At 44.7% G+C, this 17774-nt stretch overlaps 1 protein-coding gene across 4 annotated transcripts in view; it reads right to left on the bottom strand.

Moving 5' to 3' along the window:
- Nucleotides 1-17774, bottom strand: part of LOC118367135 (thyroid hormone receptor alpha-B) — a 160343-nt gene that overhangs the window by 18848 nt on the left and 123721 nt on the right. For 2 of the 4 annotated variants that reach the window (XM_035750224.2, XM_035750233.2), the window contains 4 exons: nt 15872-16122; nt 7805-7866; nt 6625-6663; nt 2920-3020 (listed from right to left, as the gene is read on the bottom strand). In XM_035750224.2, coding sequence (XP_035606117.1) covers nt 2920-3020; nt 6625-6663; nt 7805-7866; nt 15872-15927 — 258 coding nt within the window. In that variant the 5' untranslated portion in view covers nt 15928-16122. Of the gene's footprint in view, nt 1-2919; nt 3021-6624; nt 6664-7804; nt 7867-12204; nt 13062-13475; nt 14832-15871; nt 16123-17774 lie in introns of those variants that run through there. The other 2 variants (XM_035750242.2, XM_035750216.2) reach the window with 2 other exon arrangements.

The following is a 17774-nucleotide window of genomic DNA, read 5'->3' as shown; positions in this document are numbered from 1 at the left end:
GTTTGTTTCTGTCGGCGCGATGCGTGAAGAAACCAGGTGGCTGTACCGCATCCGATAGAGTGTCTCGAGTGAGCCATGTTTCCGTGAAACAAAGAACGTTACAATCTAGGATGTCTCTCTGGAAGGCAACCCTTGCTCGGATTTCGTCTACCATGTTGTCAAGAGACTGGATGTGAGCGGTGAGCGATGTGCCCGTCTATGGAGCCTGACCAGAAGACCGCTCCGTCTACCCCTTCTGCAGCACCGTTGTTTTGGGTCGCCGGCTGGGATCCGATCCGTTGTCCTGGGTGGTGGCCCAAAGAGAGGATCCGCTTCGGGAAAGTCGTATTCCTGGTCGTAATGTTGACGTTGCTCTTATACCCAATAGTTCCTCCCGGCTGTATTTAATAAAACTTCAGATTTCCTTGGGTAACAACGTAAGAAATAACACATAAAAAAACTAAATAGTGCATAGTTTCCTGAGAACGCGAAGCGAGGCGGCCATCTCTGTTGGTGCCGGATGTGGACGGATATTAACAAATGGGGGCAACAACAATCCCTCCTAGACAACTTCCTGGACAAAACATTTCACTGCAATAGTGAAGGTGTAAACTTGGCAGTAGAAAACCTAAACAGTTTATTTGACCTCTCAGCTTCCCTATCAAATCAAAACATTTCAAGCAGACAACCTAAGAAAATGAACAACAATGACAAATGGTTTGATGAAGAATGCAAAAACCTAAGAAAGAAATTGAGAAACCTATTCAACCAAAAACATAAGAGACCCAGAAAACCTGAGCCTACGCCTTCACTATGGTGAATCACTAAAACAATACAGAAATACACTACGGAAAAAGAAGTTACAGCACGTCAGAAATCAACTCAATGTCATTGAAGAATCCATAGAATCTAACCACACCTGGGAAAATTGGAACACACCAAACAACATGTTATCTATCCAAAACAGAGCTGTATGGGTAAACCACTTCTCCAATCTTTTTGGCCCTATAACAAACAGCAAAAACATATACATGATCAAACACAAATCTTAAAATCCCTATCAAAGACTACCAGAACCCACTGGATTCTCCAATTACATTGAATGAACTACAGGACAAAATACAAACCCTTCAACCCAAAAAGGCCTGTGGTGTTGATGAAATGTTAAAATATACTGACTGCAAATTCAAATAGGCTATTAGGTGTTGGGAGAAAAACAAACAACATTATGAAATCCATGAACACAAACAACAAGTGTGCAGTTAACACTGGTTTAAAAAACACACACAGGACAGCAACACAATTAGACCTAACCAAATCTTGAGAAAACAAAAAGGTAACAAAAGAAAATAGAGCAAACTAGAATGCTATTTGGCCCTAAACAGAGAGTACACAGTGGCAGAGTGACTGACACAACATTAAGGAACACTTTAAATATATACAGACTCAGTGAGCATAGCCTTGCTATTGAGAGATCCCGCCATCTTCTCTTGAGAGCTGTGTCGGCCTATGTGCATACTGCCTACAAAATTAAGTGGAAACTGAGCTGCACTTCCTAACCTCTTGCCAAATGTATTACCATATTAAAGACACATATTTCCCCTGTTCCCACAAGAAAAGGGCAACCAGTGAAGAAAAAACATAATTGTAAATAAATACAGCCCATATTTATGTTGATTTATTTACCCTTCTGTACTTTAACTATTTGCACATCGTTACAACACTGTATATACCCATAATATTATATTTGAAATGTCTCTATTCCTTTGGACTTTTGTGAGTGTAATGTTAACTGTTAATTTTTTATTTAATTTTAGTTTATTACCTATTTCACTTGCTTTGGCAATGTAAACATATGTTTCCTATGCCAATAAAGCTCAAAGAATTGAGTTGAAAGTGGAGAGAGACAGATAGACAGAGCGGGAGAATAGAGAGATAGAGAAGGATCTGAAGTTGGAAAGCACAGGGAGGGTGTCAGGCTGTCACTTGGACTACAGTGAGGCAAACAGATGACAGAACTGACAGAGATGACATACTGTCAATATTGTGGAAGCTGTCACACTGCGTATGTGTATGTGTGTGACTGCCACTTGCTCACTAAGGCACTTACTTAAATTTGCCTGTCAAAGGGAGTTAGCGAGTGAGTGAGGTAGAGAGTGAGTAAGGTAGCGAGTGAGTGACGTATCGTGTGAGTGAGTTGGTGAGTGAATGGGGTCGCATGTGAGTGAGGTACAGCGTACGTGAGTTAGCGAGTGTGTGAGGTGGCGCGTGAGTGAGGTGGCACGTGAGTGAGTGAGGTACAGCGTAAGTAAGTTAGCGGGTGAGTGAGGGAGCGAGTGAGTGAGGTGGCGCGTGAGTGAGGTAGCGAGTGAGTGAGTGAGGTACAGCGTAAGTGAGTTAGTGAGTGAGTGAGGTAGCGAGTGAGTGAGGTAGCGAGTGAGAGCGTGAGGTAGTGAGTGAGAGAGTGAGGTAGCGAGTGAGAGAGATAGCGAGTGAGGTAGAGCGTGAGTAAGGTAGAGCATGAGTGAGGTAGCGAGTGAGGTAGAGCATGAGTGAGTTAGCAAGTGAGGTAGCGAGTGAGTGAGGTAGCGAGTGAGAGCGTGAGGTAGTGAGTGAGAGAGTGAGGTAGCGAGTGAGAGAGATAGCGAGTGAGGTAGAGCGCGAGTGAGGTAGAGCGTGAGTGAGGTAGAGCGTGAGTGTGTGCACAGTACAAAAGTATCCTTACTTGCCCGAATTCAATGCAAATGAAGGTGAATACCCTTGTTAATTTGTGTTTAATGTTGTGATGAACTCTTCCCACACCTGAGCTTTGTATTTAGTGTCTCCTGACCTTGTGCCAACTTTCCCCACAAGTGACCCAGTGCTTGAAGTAAAAAGAAAAGGTGCAGGATCCATCCAAAAGTGGTGGCCTATAGGGAGCGCATGCCCTGTGTATCTCACCTTGCAGCCCTCACAGGTGATGCAGCGGTAATGGTAGCCAGTGGCCTTGTCTCCACACACCACACACGGTTCATCCTTTTCCAGATAGCTGGGGATGTACCCTGCAACACACAGAGAGAGGTGGAGAAGGACAGAGTATGACAGGTCAGGTCCTGAAGTTCACTCTATTGCCATGTAGTACTGATGCTGTAGACATCAGAGGTCTCAAGATATGTGTAATAGATATCTCCCAATATATAAACCAGGTTTGCGTCAATTCCAGTTTAATTCCAGATAGTTAAGGAAGTACACTGAAATTACAATTCCACTTCTTTTCAATTAGGAAAATGTGGAATTGGAATTTGGTTAACTTTCTGAAATGACTGGCTTTGAAATGGAATTGACCCCAAGCCTGGTCCAAACAGATACAATAGAAGACAGTCAAATAAAAAAAGTAATGATCTTATCTTAAGACCTTGGCCTACGGACCCCATCACATGAGAGTCAGGAAACAAACCACTAGAGGAGATGAGTGTGTGACAATGTGTGTGTGCGTGTGTGTGTGCGTGCGTGCGTGTAAATGTGTGTGTGTGCGTCTGTTCGCCTGAGAGAGAGTTTATCCTATTCTGTACTGTCTGTCTTTTCCTGGCCTGTAATGGAGGTGTAGGTCCGTAAATACATCTCCTCGTTTGAGCAATTGTACTTGGGCAGAGAGACTCCAACAAGTACCCTTCACTTTGAGAGCCACTCCAAAGCAATAAAGTCTGCCTCGCTGCTGAGTAGAAACCCCCCACCCCCCAAAAAAAAACATTCACTACCCAGCCTCTATCTCCTTCCTCTCTCTTTCTCCTCCCTTATTCAGCCCAGCGCTTTCTATTCTTCAACAGCCACCTCGGGGAAAAAGTTATTTTTCCATACAGAACATTGAGATTTAGTGAGGGAGCGCATAGACACGCATTTAATAAAATCTATAGTTGCGAGACTGGGGGAGAAGGTTTACGCATTACACAAACACATACACTGCCAATGAAAGATCCTTGGACGCAGTTTAGGGAGCCAAGAAGTGCTGTCTGTCTGTGTGGGTTCCTCTCTCTGCATTGCTGCATGGTGGAGGAGTGTGTGTGTGTGTGTGTGTGTGTGTGTGTGTGTGTGTGTGTGTGTGTGTGTGTGTGTGTGTGTGTGTGTGTGGGACGAAAGTAACACTTTTTCCCCTTGAGATCAATAGAGCTAGAGAGAGCCTATTTTATGACAAACAACTTATATATGTCCTCGGCCATTAGCAACTGTCATTTCATTTCTAGGGTCAGTGAGTTGAAATGAAATAGACTGAGAACAGAACTACCGCAACGTTACTTTTGTACCTGCCGGCGGGACTGGAGTAACACGGCCTTGGGACTGGAGTAACACGGCCTTGGGACTGGAGTAACACGGCCTTGGGACTGGAGTAACACGGCCTTGGGACTGGAGTAACACGGCCTTGGGACTGGAGTAACACGGCCTTGGGACTGGAGTAACACGGCCTTGGGACTGGAGTAACACGGCCTTGGGACTGGAGTAACACGGCCTTGGGACTGGAGTAACACGGCCTTGGGACTGGAGTAACACGGCCTTGGGACTGGAGTAACACGGCCTTGGGACTGGAGTAACACGGCCTTGGGACTGGAGTAACACGGCCTTGGGACTGGAGTAACACGGCCTTGGGACTGGAGTAACACGGCCTTGGGACTGGAGTAACACGGCCTTGGGACTGGAGTAACACGGCCTTGGGACTGGAGTAACACGGCCTTGGGACTGGAGTAACACGGCCTTGGGACTGGAGTAACACGGCCTTGGGACTGGAGTAACACGGCCTTGGGACTGGAGTAACACGGCCTTGGGACTGGAGTAACACAGCCTTGGGACTGGAGTAACACAGCCTTGGGACTGGAGTAACACAGCCTTGGGACTGGAGTAACACAGCCTTGGGACTGGAGTAACACAGCCTTGGGACTGGAGTAACACAGCCTTGGGACGGGAGTAACACAGTCTTGGGATGGAAGTAACAGCTGGCGAGGACAATATCTGTCAATATCTGTCAATATCTGTCTCAATATGCACAATATCTGTCTTAGCTCCATGTTTCTGCCTTGTAATGCTCGTCACTTTCAACAAATATACCATCAGACCTCATTTCATGTTTTTGTCGATTTGAATAACTAATGCTGTAGGTTAGAACATCGCAATGTTACACAAACCACAATATTTAGCCTTACAATATTAAAATCGGACTAAACTGGATGACATAATAGCTAAATTAACCATACTTTACTCTTCATGCTTAGCCCTACCAATCAGGCACGCTCTACCAATCAGGCACGCTCCAGCTGTCCTTGTCATGCGCTCTCCTCGTGTCTTGATAGAATGGACGTCTTTATTCTCTTCACAAACGGCAAACTCATCACGCTCGTCACATTCCCATAGCTTGACAGAAGGTAATTGGCCCCCAGAATCATTCATATTGATATTATACTAACATTATAAAAACAAGATGAAGTAGAATAGACAATGGCCCGTGCCTAAACGTTTATTTTATTTTATTCCAGGTCATCATTGTTTTATTTTTGTCTCATAAAAAACATGAGCTGGCGCACACCCGGAAAAAACGATTGTGTGTGGAGGTGCTAACTAACGGCGAATAAACTATAAACTATCAAAATAAAGAGGCACACACCCCATATATAAACTCCCAGCAATTTACTGGGTTAATCCCCAACATTTGGGCATCACTGTGCCTTCTTCAGGGTAATGTCACAAATACTTGAACCAGGTTATGTAGACAAACACTGCAATTAGTGCAACCAATGACAATAGTGAGGTGTTTTGTCTCACCCATCTCTCCTATAACCTCTCCCAGGCTAACTATTTCATTTATGTTACCTTTGTTTAACTAGGCAAGTCAGTTAAGAACAAATTCTTATTTACAATGACAGCCTAGTGGGTTAACTGCCTTGTTCAGGGGCAGAACGACAGATTTTTACCAGATTGTTACCTCAGCTTGGGGATTCGATCTAGCAACCTTTTGGTTGCTTGCTCAACGCTCTAACCACTAGGCTACCTGCCGCCCCAACTAGCATGATACTTGAAACCTATGCTGTCATTTAGTCACTAGATGGGTTAAGAAAAAATAAATTTGGAGCCTAAAAAAACTAAACACAACTGTACAACCAAAAAACACTTCCGGGTCAGTTATTTTTACTTACATTGCTCAAAACCACTTTTTGTTGATAACTTTGCGAAACATGATTGGATTGGGCAGGGGGGGGGGGTCATCCTCCACATTAGGACTGTGCTGACTTCACTAAGTGCTGTCATTCTAGCGTCTGTGTTATCTGAGAAAATGGGTGTGTTACTTTCGCCCCGTGTTACTTTAGTCCCGGCTCTCCCTAGAGGAAGTAAAAAGGTGTTTATATGTGTGTGTGTCCGGACCACACTGAGTACAGTCTTACAAGTGTCAGTCTGGCTCTCTCAGAGGCAGAGGAGTGGACACTGGACAGGGACAAGGCAGTACAGGACAGGGTAGGGATGCCCAGTCTCACAAGCCAGTCTGTGGGGGGTTTTGATAGGAACCAGAGCCAAAATCAATAGTGCTGCTGAAGCCCACACCCTCTGCTATTGCTCCAATAGCTCAATTGAAGTACAGTCCCATCTGTTGAAATGCTCCGACCCAAAAGGATGTATGTAACTGACCTGTATTCTCTGATCCAGTCTGTCCGTATCCCTTCATTTCTGTTTAGAAAAGAAAAGTGACATTTAAATCTATTTTCAATGAATGCAAAATGGAAGAGTCAATGCTCTCTTCATAGAAAAGCACTCTTTATTTAGATACATTTAGATAAAGTCTTTCAAAATCAAATTCAGGCAAAATGACACTGTATTTACTGACATACTGTTTTGGGGACAAACTAGTTCTCTAAATCCTTTCAAAATATACTTTTACACGTTTCCTTCGTGGGTTCTTCAGATGATAAAACCCTAAAGGTTGAGGGTGCCATGCCATGTGCCAATAGCACTTAGGTAATAAGAACCTGCACTATGCCCCACCACCCCTCAAAGCCCGGCTCAGACATAGTTTCCCAGCGGAGATGGACCATGGTGGGTCACATGATTCAGGTCTAGCTGGGTGAGAGCAAGGTGGGTTGTTGGGGGCTACGGGCTTCCTCATTGGTCTGTCCGTCCAAAGGCCCGGGATGAGTATCGTGGCAAGGAAACAAAACAAGAAGCGGTTTTCACTCCTTTAGGAAAACCGCCCTAATGATGGAAACATTTATTTTCCAAGCACACAATATTTTACATACAGCAGGTTTTCAAAAGGACCAAAAAGATTGGTACTGTATGCTTCGTGTTCTTTTTTTTTTTTTTTTTCATGGAAAAAATATTGCAATACTAGTATCGTCACAGCCCTATCTGCCCAGTTGGCGTTCAGGAGATGTCAAGCGCAGATGTTTTCTAGCATCTCGGCAGATGACACAGATTCCTCTAAACTGTTTTTCTTGCTCTCTCTCTCAACTCCCGGCACTTTAAGATGTCAATCAGAGACTGTAGTCTACTGCAGGAAGAAAGATAGCAGAGCGGCCGGCTCTCATTTACCGCTGAAAGATGTGGCTCAGGCTCCCTTGTTTCTCCTCATAGGTGATAAATACTGTACATACTCAAAATATAAAAGGTGCCAGTGAATTATGAGCTGTGACATCTGTGTTTCCCACACAAGCACACAACGTACAAACCAGGCGACAGGTTGGGAACACAATTCAGGTTTGAGTTTTTGCAGAGTTGAAGACTAAGGCTGGAAAAATCGAACCTAACAGTACATTGCTTACATAGTGTCTTTGTTTGCAAATGGCTGTAAGTCTACCGTAACTGTACCTACCAGACATGCTCTTCACCGAACATGAGCTGCTCTTTCTTTTCCTTTTCGGGCCATCGATCCACCTGCAGAATGAGAAAAGAAGAGAGAGAGAGAGAGAGGAGGAGGGGGGTATGTGTAAAGGAGGAAGCAGGAATTTAAAACACAGGCAGAGTGGAGGGCATGTCTGCATATTTTATCCTTGAGATGGAAAAGGCGCAACGCTCGTTCACCATAAAAATGTATCGTTTTATTTAAGCAAGGTTAAAAGATTAACGTTTCAGCCCTTCAATGGGGATTTCATTTTTTGGGTTGCACCTCGACTCACGTTGATTGAGCGCCCCCCCACTTCTTTGCATGTTTCAACCTGCCAGTTCTCCAACAGGAACCTTTCAGGACTCTAGCACCAACAGGAACCTTTCAGGACTCTAGCACCAACAGGAACCTTTCAGGACTCTAGCACCAACAGGAACCTTTCAGGACTCTAGCACCAACAGGAACCTTTCAGGACTCTAGCACCAACAGGAACCTTTCAGGTCTCTAGCACCAACAGGAACCTTTCAGGACTCTAGCACCAACAGGAACCTTTCAGGACTCTAGCACCAACAGGAACCTTTCAGGACTCTAGCACCAACAGGAACCTTTCAGGACTCTAGCACCAACAGGAACCTTTCAGGACTCTAGCACCAACAGGAACCTTTCAGGACTCTAGCACCAACAGGAACCTTTCAGGTCTCTAGCACCAACAGGAACCTTTCAGGACTCTAGCACCAACAGAAACCTTTCAGGTCTCTAGCACCAACAGGAACCTTTCAGGACTCTAGCACCAACAGGAACCTTTCAGGACTCTAGCACCAACAGGAACCTTTCAGGACTCTAGCACCAACAGGAACCTTTCAGGACTCTAGCACCAACAGGAACCTTTCAGGACTCTAGCAGTGCTCTAGTTAAGGGGGTGGAGAAAATGTCTGCCCTTCCACTTCAATTTACATTGGAGGGGAAAGCAAGAACAACAACCACACACACATACACCAATGGCGCAAACACACACACAGTCGGCTACACACGAATACACACCTACGTTTTTCAATATCATTACATTTGAAAAATGTTATGTCAACATTTCCCAGGCGGCCATGTAGGCATTAATGAATCAATAATAGAATCATACAATCAATTCGACTTCGTTTTACCTACCATAACTACATAATAGTAATCATTTATTTGAATGGTAAATCTCTATTGATAAACTGGGTAAATTGTGTGTGTATGGAAACAATCTTACATTATCCTACTGATCAACAACATTTGCATAGAAGTAGAAAATCTTGTCTTTTATAAGGTTTTTGGTTACAATTTGTTAGCTCCAGCTGTAAGCTAGCTGGTAAAGTTAGCTTTCCGTGAATGTTGTTTATTATAGAGCTAGCTAGCAGGTTGCCGGTATCTTCTGGCTTTGTAAAGTGTTGTAGCCTGTATGGACATTGTTTTGCCTAACAGAAAACAAATGAACTGTTTAACATTTTTTACCTTTATTTAACCAGGCAAGTCAGTTAAGAACATATTCTTATTTTCAATGACAGCCTGGGAACAGTGGGTTAACTGCCTGGTCAGGGGCAGAACGACAGATTTGTACCTTGTCAGCTCAGGGGTTTGAACTCACAACCTTGCAGTTATAGTCCAACGCTTTAACCACTAGGCTACGCCACTAGGCTAATGCAGTGTTGCATTATTCAAGTGTCTTTATTATGTACAGTATTAGTGAGGCACGAGCCAGAGATGCAGCCATTGGCTCAGAGCAATAAGTGAGTAAAACTGGTTTAGAAAAAGTTTCACCTGAGAGGCACAGGGCGCTCGCGCTATAAAGGGGACCTCGGCTGTGCCGATAGTCAATAGACTAGGAACTATTTATTTATTTAACCTTTATTTAAAGGAAAGGACTATATTGGCCAAAAATATCGTCCGAACCGATCGGTCGTTCTCACACGCACACGCACACACACACACACACACACACACACACACACACACACACACACACACACACACACACACACACACACACACACACACAGCCCATCTGAACAAAGCACACCTCTGTAACAGGAGAACTTAGCACACTTAGCCTGGGAGAGAGTGCACTAATAAGTAACGCTGTAGGATCTATCAGACGTCAACACTAATGTTTCCCTATGGTCCCTCTGCAGCCCTCCAGACACTCCTGAGCACTTCAGCTTCTTGCACCATGAGAAGCTCTTTAATGCCAGCTCCAGGTCTGCTAGGGGAGTGGGTCTCCATAAAAGTGTAGAAAACCTGATATAGCTTACTGAAGTGAATTTGGACACTCGTTTGTCTGAACTCTCTCTCCCTCTCTGCTCTCAGTAAATAGCGATCGTTGCTAAGGGAATCCTAAGGACATAAGTGGTTGTTTCACTGGCTTCCTAATTGGGATGAGTTGTTTTCAATTATAGTAACGTGGGTGCCACAGTGAGCCTAATCAAGCCTTAAAGGGGCAATCTTCCAGTTCAAATACTAACAAAGTGGACACCCCGCCACTGTTTTGGTGAATAGCTGAGGGATGGGGCTGGAGAAATGTAACCACACTCAAATTCTTAGACAGAGCCATGGATGCAAGGACTGACCATCCATTATATCAACATGACAGTTTAACCATGTTTTGAGGCTATACAGTGTTGGTTTATATTTACCTTTTTTTTATACAAACATTGGACTAAAACAAGCTTATATTTGGGGTTCTGACGGGGTATATTATTCAAGAATAAATGGGTACACATCATTTGTTTATACATCCAAAAATGGATAGCAACTGCAGATAGCCCCTTTAAAGTATTGAACTAAAGGTCTTGAAGTCAACTCTTAAATGTTTCATAGAGAAATAGAATAAAGGTATACTACTGCCGCCTGCCAAGCCTCCATATCTAAATCACCCTCACAGGCAATCAATTCAGAAATAACTTGAATGAAAACACAACCTCCACCATCACAGCCGACCCGACAGAGATGAATAAGCTGAACACCCTAGCCGGAGCCCTCAGAAGTGGCTAGTCTAAACCTAGCGTCCAGCCCCCTCTCAACTCTTTGTTGTGCCAGCTATAAAAAGATGCCTTCAGAGCTTCAGACACAGCTCAAGTCTTCTGCTGAGGCGAGAGTGAAATAGAAGGAAAAACCTAATCTGTGCACTGCTTTTCACCACAACAACAAAAAACAACAATTTTTTCACACTCAAATGGAGGGAGGCCAAGTGGCTTTTAGGAACTCAATTCAAGGAGCCATTTGCAGTTTGCTTGGTTGCAGTGTAGGCTAATACCCACAAGTGCCGTGATGGAAAAAATATTGAGATACTTGGTACATGGCAAAAATGAACTCACAAATCAGACAAACTATTTGGTTTCTTTAGAAACCTGCTGTAATTAAAATACTGAGAGCTATAGCTTGGAAAATAAATACATGTGACTGGATGACAACATTGTTTTCAACATTAGTGCGGTTTTCCTAAAGAAGTTAAATCCGCTTTGTGTTTTGTTTCCTTGCCACAATACTAACGAGTATCACAATACTGGTATCGTCCCGGGCCTACGGACGGACAGACCAATGACGAAGCCCGTAGCCCCCAAAAACCCAGCATGCGCTCAGCCGGCTTGACCTGAGTCATGTGACCCACCATGGTCCATCTCCTCTGTGAAACTAAGTATCGCGAAACTGGTATCGTCCCGGGCATAATATCCACCCTCTGTGGGTCGGAAACAGGGGAAATGGAAATGAAGCCTGTGAAGTGACTTCCATTGTCGGACGTTAATAAGGTGACACTCCATCCTAACTCCTCCTCCACATTTACTGGATTGGTTCAACAGAGAACCTCCCCCGACAGTTTTTTTTCCTTCTCGTCAGGACCTGCTACATTAGGTTAGCTAATACCCAACGCCAGAAGCTGAGGAAACATTTTGTGTGTGAATTTGTATATACGTATGGTACGTCGCAGAGCTAAAGGGAAGCTTTTTGAAGTGCCCCTATCTTATGAAAACAATGCTTCATTTGGTTACAATTATGTAAGGAGTTGGCGGCCGAGCAGGTTTTAAACTGTGCCACACTGCTGGGGAATTACAGCACATAGTGCTTTTGCAGAAACATACTGTACAACAGGAATAATTCATAAAAATAAAAAAAAACGTTTTAACTGCAATGTGATCTTACAAGTGCCAGCACATAGTTGTGTGAATCAGATAGCAAAATCAAAGTTTGATTCCCTAAGATTTGATTCCCCAAGGTTTGATTTTCTGTTCAAAAATCAAAGCAAGCAACATTACTGTAGCAATGTACCATCCCTCAAAAACAACAACACAGGTACAGTGCAATTAACCTGCAAAACAAAAAGTGACAGTCCAAAACATGAAAAAAACATTTCTGACCTTATAACGCAGTGTGAGTGTAGAATATGCATTGTCAAAAGAGTGGCTGGCCTCTCAAACAGCTGGCAAATTGGAGAGACATCTACTGTACAGTGAACCTGCTGCCAGCCATGTTTCAGCTCTGAAAATACTCTCTCTCTCTCTCTCATTTCTCTAAATAAACCCCTTCTCTCTCGCTCTCCCTCTAGCCCCGCCCCTGCTCTCTGATTGGACGTGGGACAGCCTCTCCACCTGAGGGTTTGACAACGGGTTTTGGGATGATTGATGGTGGGTTGATATGGCAACTAACAGGTAGCTGTCAGGCAGGCTCTGACCACAAGGCGGGTTCCATGGGTCTATTTCTGTACTTCAGCAACAGAGCCGAAAGCGCAATGACTTGAAATGAGGGCGACTTACTTAAAGAGATTTAGAAACGTAGCTAATTGTCGACGACCCAACATTTACGAGGCAAAACAGAAATCGTCAATGCTCGAATGCAGAAATATCAAAGACATTACATTGACGGACCCCTTTAAACTGGCTCAGATGTCTTTTTATGAAGTAGCCCTATCATGTGACTCAAGTCTTCAGGGACTGAAATACTAAAGTAAACAAGTCGTGTACCTTTAATAGAAGCCTGACTTCAATCTATACCCCACCAGCCTATGCAGGATGTTGGGCCCTACATTTAGGTCCAGTACTACACAGTAGCTTATTGTTCCCAGTGAATTGCGCATACTAAAACCAGATTTGCATCAGATTTCAGGCGTGTAAAGTCTTGTTTGCTAGACAGGTTATTTACAAATAATGCCAGTGAAATCAGAGATAGAAATTAGAGCCATGCACACACACACCTCTCTCTCTCTCTCTCTCTCTTTCTCAGGTCAGTAATTACAAGCAATTATACTTCTGGCTGTGATAGAGGTCCCTGCCAAAAGGAAATCAAAACATTGTCCAATGAATGCGTAACAAGATGACAATAGTGTACTACAGGCATTGTTGCTTCTCATACGGTTTCATAATGAAGCTGGGCATATCACATCCACTGCTATTCATCCTCCATATGACACAAGGAAGTCGTAAAAGCAATATTGATGTCACGAGAGGAAGGGAAAGCAAAATCGTCTATTCCACGTTGGTTCAACCAGCGTGTGCCCAGTGAGCAGTGACCGCAATTGCATGACAGAAATGGCATTGTTTGGTATGGAAATGTAATTAAGAGTCACAGAGGGTGGAGAAATTCAAGAAGTCAAAATAAAACGCGTACAATGTCAGAAAGGGAAAATAAATACCCTGTTTGTACGGATCTCTCATTCGATAGTGAAGCCTGTCGGTTTCACACTGCAAACCTTATCTGAATAGAGAGGATGAGCGTGTGCGTGCCCGTTTGATAACGGATATGGGCACAACAGCTGTCAGAGAATAATCCAGCCCGTCTCTGTTCACTACACCACTTCCATTTCCGCCATCTTATCAGCAATTAGAACAGATTTGATCATCCAAATGCAGTGACTTCGTTGCCACAACGACATCGACAACGGCGTTGCCAAATAGCGCTCGGCAAACCATTGCCTACATAAGTAGAATGGCAAGGTTGAGAACACTAAGGAAACAAAGAAAGCTGGTGCGAAGCCATTTGCTACCATCCGCAACCACAGCACATGAAATTACTGTGCGTCTCTCGTTTGATTCCTGCCTCGAGCAAGTGCAAGAGAAGAAGCGGGAGACTTCCCTACACCAGCCCTGTATTACCTTCATCTACTCTCCTCCGAACAGTGACGTTAAAAGGGACAGTTCAGCAAAGTTGCGTATTCAGATATTTGTTGCCTTACCTGAACAGCAGGAGTGACTGCAATCCACAGTTGCTAGGCTAAAGTCATTTCCTTGTTCACAGACTGCTTTCAAGGTAAGGAAACAAATGTATACATCTGTCATTTGGTTCAACTATCCTCAGTTTCACTTCAAAAGGTTCGCAAGGACAACACAGTGAAGGAGAGCTTTAATCACATTCACTACAGTATCAAACAGTTCAATCAACTCCAATGTGATTAGCAAACAGTCCAAATTAGGATCAAGCTCTTTAATTCCTCCCCGTCTTTGATTAACACAGCGACAGCAGGCTTAATTTAGCCCTGAACCTTCACTACACGCACGCACGCACGCACGCACACACAAGCCCAACTGCTAATCTACTGACAGGGGTCCATCGCGGCTGAGAAATTTTGTCCGGCTCCTGTGGCTTTCCTTTCATTTGCGCCTGGGTAATATGCCAAAGGGCTCAGCGCCGGGGAATTTGACACAGCATTCCAGGGAGCCGGAGACCCTCTCCGTGGCCCACGTGTCACAACCACGACACACAACACACACAAGCACAACGTAGCATACACACACAAGGGCAAGCACAAGCAAATAAACACCCACACAAGCTCACGGACGCACGCAAACACAGACTTTGATGCACGTACTGTATGCAACCGCTCTCAAACACACATCAGTATGCATAAATAATGTAGACACACGTACCACTGTAACAGAACACAAACACCACCACTATCAACCATATAAAACTATAGGCTATGCTACCAGAATGTGGTATCATTCTACCCTAGCCAGGCTGATCTCTCTCTCTCTCTCTCTCTCTCTTCCCCAACCCCCATATTGCTCTTCTCTCTCTCTCTCTCTCTCTCTCTCTCTCTCTCTCTCTCTCTCTCTCTCTCTCTCTCTCTCTCTCTCTCTCTCTCTCTCTCTCTCTCTCTCTCTCTCTCTCTCTCTCTCTCTCTCTCTCTCTCTCTCTCTCTCTCTCTCTTCCCCAACCCCCATATTGCTCTCTCTCTTCCTCTCTCTCTCTCTCCCTCCCTCTCTCTCTCCTCTCTCACTTCTCGTCTCCTCTCTCTCTCTCTCTCCAATCGCTCCGAGGCAAATCAGACTGACTGATAGTTGTGCTCTTTGAGCAGGAGGAGGTTGCTCTTTGATAAAAGTCCTCGTTCCACTCTGACACAGCCTGACTGGTTGAGACAGAGGAGCTTCCATTTCACTGATGTTGTGTTCTAATGAATGATGACAAGGGAACGACCTGTGTTCGTGTCTGGTGGACTGGCTCCGAGCAGTGCAGTTAGTAAGTTACACACTCACACGTGTTCAGGGTCGGGAAACCTGGAGGACTAGTTTTTAGGTTTCTTCGAAAACGAGATCACTTTTTTTGAGCTGTTCTGTTTCAACTTGCAGGCAGTAGACAAAGAGGAAAGAGAGGGAAAGAGGAAAGAGCGAGAAAGAGAGGGAGAGAGGAAAGAGAGGGAAAGAGAGGGCGAGAGGAAAGAGAGAAAGAGAGAGAAAGAGGGAGAGGGAAGGGCGAGAAAGAGAGAGGAAAGTGAGAGAAAGAGGGAGAGGAAAGAGAGAAAGAGGGAGAGAGGAAAGAGAGGGAGAGAACGAAGAGCAAGAAAAGAGGGAGAAAGGGAAGAGAGAGAGAGAAAGAGGGAAGAGAGATGGATGAGAGAAAAGAAAGAGAAGCACAGCGAGAGAGGGAGCAGAGAGCAGACTTTCAAAACAAAAGGGTAAAACCCAGTAATTCTACACCTTCCCCAGAAGACCCCTAACCCATAAGACCATGTGATCCCTATGCACTGTGTGATGTTAGCAGCAGGGTTATAGCCTGTATGGTTGAGACCAGGAAGTGGGGGGCAGGACTCACCGTTTCTCTTCTCCCTCTGATAGGCTAGGGTCCTGCTCCTTGGGCATGTGTTCCATTCACCTTAATTCCATCCAACAGCCAATCATGCGAGACTGAGGCGGGCCCCACCCTCGGACGCTCGCTGGTCATTCGCAGGTAGGGGGGTCAGTCAGTGCGACATCACAGGGTCCCGGTCCGGGCGGGCTCTAGCCTCCGGAGCGACCCCCCTGTGCTGGCCCTAGGACTGACGAATGGACTGGACCGGACAAGATCTATCAATGAGAGAATAGGATATATTCAGTTAGCAAGAACTCCACATAAACAATCAGTTAGCATGACTTCCATATACAGTAAGCGACTTCCATACGTTTGGTTAGTATGACCTCCATGTATACATTTAGCTTGGCTAAATGTATACATTCCGTTAGCTTGGCTAAATATATACATTCCGTTAGCTTGGCTAAATGTATACATTCCGTTAGCTTGGCTAAATGTATACATTCCGTTAGCTTGGCTTAATGTATACATTCCGTTAGCTTAGCTTAAAGCGCACATTCCGTTAGCATTAGAGGGGATAGGTCATTGTCATGGGAGAGAAGCGAGAATAGAACAGAGGGAATATCATTGACTGCCAATCAACAACAGTGGATACGAATTTTGTTTTAGTGCCAACCATGTTACTCAACAAGGATTCTCGTTCCTTTTTCTCTGTCTCCCTCCTGTACCTAAACAGAACGGACAAGAACTACCATGATTTGAGATGACATGTCCTCGTGTTTCCGTAGGGTTCAGACCATAACAGACTTGCCAGAGAGTGGTCTTCCATATGTTGCATTGGCCACATTGTTTCTGCAACCTTTCCAAACGCTTCATGTGAGAAGGTCTGACACGTTGGCCTAACATGCGTGACCCCTGACTCCTGGCCACACGACGACAGGGCTTTCCAAGAAACACACACACACACACACACATTTACATATACACACACACACAAGCGACCTATTCAACCTTTTAGACCGCTCTTTCCTCAGCTCTATTCTTCCTCCCCTAATCCCTCGTTCAACGCCTTTCCAATCCCAAACAGAGGGATGGAACGATTGCGAGCACGAGATTGTTGTCAGCAATCGCTAATTTAACAGTGGCACCGCGTAATTGCCACATAATAGTGCGAGTCGAAATGCTGCGATGTCAACGGTGCAATGGACTACATTGCTTCACCAAGCTTACTGTGTTCTGTTTCACAGCACGTTGACTGCTTTAAAGCTGGGTTGTCATGTCATTTTCGAGGTCAAAAGCCCAAAACCCATGAATCAAGGCGTGTGTACGCAACCCCAGCCTCCGTGTCACACTTAACGATTTACAAGATGTCGACTGATGCACAGGTGTGAGTTTTACTAGCCAACTTCACCATCTACCATGTTAAACAAATGTTGAACCGCGGCATTAACAGCCTCTCTCAATCTATTTACAGCTTGAACACGCTCCGTGATAAGAGGAACTTGAGACGAACGCATACCAGCCGCACAGCATCATGGGGGGAAAAGGGGAGGGGTGTATGTTGGAGAAGTGGTCGGCCTCCTACAGTGATGTCCTGACCCTGATAGATAACGCTAATAGCTGACCATAATACAGCGGTCTATCTAGCCATTTATTATCAAGGTTATCGTGCAGAGGTGGGATGCAGGACTAGCCAGACCCCCGTGGACATAATATATATTTCATATTCTACAGCGAGTTCAAGGACATTTCAAGGCATTCTAGTCCAACGTACCATAATGTGATGCAGTGGTTCTTGTAATACTACGGTGGACTGTTAATAAGAACAAATATAAGAGCTCAGCTGGCCTATCACCTCACACGGCATGTGCTGGTTCAGAGCTGCTAACACGAGAAACACACACGCTGACAGACACACACACGGAAT

Source organism: Oncorhynchus keta, chromosome 3 (assembly GCF_023373465.1).
Source record: "Oncorhynchus keta strain PuntledgeMale-10-30-2019 chromosome 3, Oket_V2, whole genome shotgun sequence".
Classification (NCBI taxonomy): domain Eukaryota; kingdom Metazoa; phylum Chordata; class Actinopteri; order Salmoniformes; family Salmonidae; genus Oncorhynchus; species Oncorhynchus keta.
The sequence above is the reverse complement of the archived record's forward strand: the minus strand, read 5'-3'. Positions and strand labels throughout refer to the sequence as shown.